The sequence below is a fragment of the Buceros rhinoceros genome, unplaced genomic scaffold, assembly GCF_000710305.1.
Source record: "Buceros rhinoceros silvestris isolate BGI_N320 unplaced genomic scaffold, ASM71030v1 scaffold21535, whole genome shotgun sequence".
Classification (NCBI taxonomy): Eukaryota; Metazoa; Chordata; class Aves; order Bucerotiformes; family Bucerotidae; genus Buceros; species Buceros rhinoceros.
In genome coordinates, this window is record NW_010411417.1 from 3,741 (window position 1) to 8,248 (window position 4,508).

A 4,508-nucleotide genomic window follows, 5' to 3' on the forward strand; every position below is an offset into this window, starting at 1 on the left:
GGGCGGGGGTCCCCCCCCCGCCCCAGCCACATCACGATGCAATTCTGGTGGAAGACGTGGCCGCACGGCAAGCCCATGAGCAGACAGCCGCTGGCAAAATTCTCTAGACACACCACGCATTCTGTACAGTGCAACATCTCGGAGGGCCAGGCTGACCAATCTGGCTCCAGGTCACTCGCCGTGCTGTACGAGCCGTAGGACCTCGCTTTCCGTTCATACGGCTCGTGGTGGTGACAATATTTATTGGCACACGAGCAGGTCTCAACACGGCACCAAGGCTCTCCTTCCCTGCACCTATGAAATGCGTTTAGCTCATCGTCCTCCGAGACTTCTTTGTCGCTGCTGAAGACCTCTTTGTTTTCACCGTCAGAGTCACTTTCGCTGTCTTGAAAGGTTTCCGGTGTTTCCTCCTCAGACTGGATGCCCAGGCATTTAAACCGCCACATCGGCAAGTTTTTTATATAATCGGTTGGTATCAGGGGGTGAAGCCAGAGATCGGGGAAGGCCAACCGCTCCAAGAACAAATCTGGGTCTTCATCCCAGTCCGAGTCGAAAGGGAAGTGTTGAAAAGAAGCAATGGGATGAAACAAGTAGCTGGTGTACCAGTCCCACAGGCTCGACAGCCACTCCAGATTATTAGCGTTGACTTCATCGGTGTTGTTATTGCGTCGTCTTTTCTTCTCAAAGTAATCAATTAGTAAACCGTGCCCAAGGTACGTGCTGAGGAAGAGGGCTGGATGTGAGGAGTAGAACATCCAATCGGCTCTTACCCAAGAAGCCAAAGTAGTTGTGTTGGAGTACCTGAAGAGTTTTAAACTGTACTCGTAAAAGCTGTCTAAGTAGGGTAGTTGCAAAAACCCTAACACAGGCAGCCAGGAAATAATTAACAATGAATTATACGTCCCTAAAGTGCTTATAAGAACCACAAAACGCTTTATGGTAGCGCCCTGTGTAATAAACAGGTCCATCCATGCCATCAGATTAACCAAAACTAAGCTTAAAACAAATAAATCATTAACTTCAGGTTGTAATGAGCGCAGAAAGGAGTCCATGGCACGTAGCGATATGAATTCACCGGTGTTATTTCCATACCTGTAAATCCCCTCGGGAGTCCGAAGTATGTACGACGGTGTCTTGTAGATACCAATTTCTGCCATGTAACTTTTATTGTCCCAGTTTTCCACGTTCACGAAAATAAACTCTACTCTTCCAGTGAACTTTACACTTAGTGCAGAGAAGAAGGCTGGAGGCTGGTCGAGGTTGGCAAACAGGTATATTTTCACCCGGTACTGGTCGCTTTTGTTCCATTCCTCTTTCAGATGCTCGGAGTTGTAGATGGTTTTGATCCGCGAAGCAGCGTGGGCTGTGATCCACTTGAAAATGTGCTCCACTTCGATCTTGTGCCCGCTATATTCCTTCAGCATGACGTTTCCCTTGGAGGTGCTGGTTTGTGGAACCGACATAATGAGGGTGGATTTCAGCCAGCCCCTCCTCCTGCAGTATCTACAGAGAAAACGAAAGGTTAGATCGCAGAGTTTCACAAGCCCAGAGCTGCAGTCTTAAATTTCTGTTATGAGCCCAAAAATGAGACTTGCTGAGCATCTGGGAACCTTTACATAGAGTCGCGGGAAACACAGGCACCCAATGATCTCTGGCAAAGTGTCTTTATTATTATTACACTTCATTTGTTACCTGCCTGACAGAAACGTTGTAGAGATACGCGTTCATAGGACAGGCAGAGGAACAGTGTTGATTTTTGTGGGTCATTGGAGTAAACAAGTCACTCATGCTTTGTAACTGGATTTGAAAAATACACAAGCTGATTCTTCACGCTTCACTACAAAGCTTCAGTATTAGAAGCTGTTTTCCCGTGGCCTTCCAGCCAAGAAGATAACCACTGCAGGGTGATGCAGAGTCCCGCAGCTTCCCTGAGCCCAGCGCTTCCTTCCCTCCTACTTTTGCCAAGCAACAGCAGGGTGAAGTTAAAAGACCTTGGTCTGTTGCAGTTGCTTTAATGAAGGTGACAAGTGTCCGCTTCCTGCTGCGGCCACTTTGGAAGGATGGAGACAGGCAAAGAGGTGTGCTGAGAGAGCTCGCCAAAAAAGCAGCGAAGGAGGAAGCAGACATGTGCTGCTGGGTGACTGGGGCTGAAATACCCCCACTGTCTGGCAGGCAGGGAGCGCTGGGATGGGATGACCTCCAAATCCATTGCTAAAAGAAGAGGCTCTTCAAGGCTGAACCCTGAGTCATGGTCCAGACCCCAGTAACTATGAGATGAGCCTGATGACGCAGAATATCCCTCCTCTCACACATCTTTCCTACCAGCGGCACTCTGCCACCCAGTTTATCTAGTCCTCCTTTTGGGAGGTGTCTGGCAAACCTCCTCCATCGAAACATCGCACAGCCTGAGAGCCATGCCAACAGAGAACCCTGCGCACGGACACGGGGGCTGCCAGCCTCGTCACCAGCCATCTCACCTATGTCCTCTCTGGTTTTGCTCTATTGCCATGTGTTGAGGCAATTACACTCCCCATCTCAGGAATTGGAATGTAAGAGTTGCAGAAGGAGCCGCAGGGAGCCCTACTAATACAGGTATCCTGACTACTGTAGTGTGCCGTGTTCTTCTGAATGTGGGCTGCAACGTGGTGAAAACTACTCACTCACAAGGGTGTACTCAACAAAACGGTTCTTCTATTAGGAAAAAATTAATTTAAACCATAATATTTGATGATAACATTAAGACTAGTTAGGAACTATGCAAAAAGAAACACTGCCAAATTTTTAAGATGTTCAAATACCAGTGTTTCGATTAGACAAGATTATTTTGCATAAGCACGGCAAAGTCTAAGAATTTTCTCTTCTGATTAACTTTGAGATTTCTGTAAACACTGCAGACTTAAGCTGGGCAAGACATGCACTTCCCCACATGCCACTGGAATTCCAGACCAAGTTTCCCTTCACGTGAAGCAAATGCTTCCAACAAAACGTTCAAAACCAATTCTTTTTACGGCAGCACGGAACTGTTAATAGCTCCGCTGGCTCTGCTCTTCTTCCTTGTTGGAAATCACACAAAGCGCCGTGGCTCCTGCCTAGCACACTGTATGTTGTCAAAGGGCGGGTGCAGGTTTATCTATAAACATACATCTGTCAGGGAAGGAGACTTGTCAGTAACCCTGCGAAGCAGGCACTGCTTGCCAGGTTCTTGCTAACCTGCGTTTCTCCTTTCCAGATGGCAACATAACCACTCTACAACCCATACAGTTCTCTCACATGGGCTATATATATTCCACTTTGTCCTGAGCAAGCACCGTTCTTGTCCCCAAATGCCCGGACTACAAGGCCAAATTCTCCTAGTCACTCCCTTCTGTTGTTGTGCTATGCTCTGCATAGTTAAATCATGTATTCCCGTGTGGTGCTTTTAGGAAGCGGCAGATCTGTGTTTATGATGCTGATAAATAATGTAATGGAGAATTCTGAGCAGACTTCAGTGGAGATAAAATCATGAATAAAGTCACCTTCTGTCACAGCTACTTTTACAGCACAGCAAGCCCTGCTGCCGGAACCCAGCCGAGCCTTAAGATACTCTCGGGATTTAGATAATCCTTTAAGAATATACCTGGGGTCACTGGAACAGTTGAAAGTGCCAGTACGTATGCCAAATCTTGATACTTTCTTCACCATCTTCTCCCAGTGGACTTTACCCACCAGTGGGCTTCTATCGTTTGCTATGACCTGTGGCCAAAAGGAAATAATAATTTAGTATCACAGTAAGTCTGCTTCCTGAAATAAAGAGCACGTTTCACAGCAGCGGAGATCTAGTCACCCTTGATACTGTTCTCCCCTTCTCTCAGAACACAGAGTAGGTAAATACAACCAGGAATCACAATACATGTCTTTGGAGAGTGAAGCTCTAGTCTGCAGGAAGACAAAAAAGTGCATCCTCATTTTAAATACCCATTAAGACGCTAAAATCAGAGGTAGTTAACAAAAACCTTGGGAAAGTAACAAAACCATCATTAACCAGTTCACAGCAGGGGAGAAAGAAAGAGGGTGCGGCAGATTCCTCTTCTTTGCAGTAAAAAAACAGACCTTTAATTTATTACAATTCTCCATGAAAAGTTACAACATACCAAAGAAGCGTTGCCTTGGAGCAAGTAAAATGAGTTGGGAGGTATGTACCCGGTACCAGATCAGGCTGCCAGCAACCTTTTCTAAGCAGTGATTAACCTCTCAGATAATGCCTAAAAATCTTGACTCTCCCAGCTCTGCCAGTGACTCACTCTGCGACGTTACACGACTGCTCCCCCAGCTCCCAGGTCCCACCTGCCGTTTCAGGGTGATAGCTCACTGTGAGCTACCCCAAGGTCTGATCTGCTCCACCCTCAACTATTAAACTAGTACTCCAGGTTACCTAGACACAAGCTTCTGCAGACACAAATGACACAGCAGCAGCACGCATCCTCTGACTTGTGACTGTACTGGGAAGGGGGAGGAAAAAAAAAAAAAAA

General features: G+C 46.8%; 1 protein-coding gene across 1 annotated transcript in view; it reads right to left on the reverse strand.

Moving 5' to 3' along the window:
* The window catches only part of RNF103 (ring finger protein 103), a gene marked incomplete at its 5' end in the record, with an annotated part of 15,566 nt that overhangs the window by 702 nt on the left and 10,356 nt on the right, over window positions 1-4,508 (reverse strand). The window contains 2 exons of the mRNA XM_010136022.1: window positions 17-1,503; window positions 3,617-3,732. Coding sequence (XP_010134324.1) covers window positions 17-1,503; window positions 3,617-3,732 — 1,603 coding nt within the window. The remainder of the gene's footprint in view (window positions 1-16; window positions 1,504-3,616; window positions 3,733-4,508) is intronic.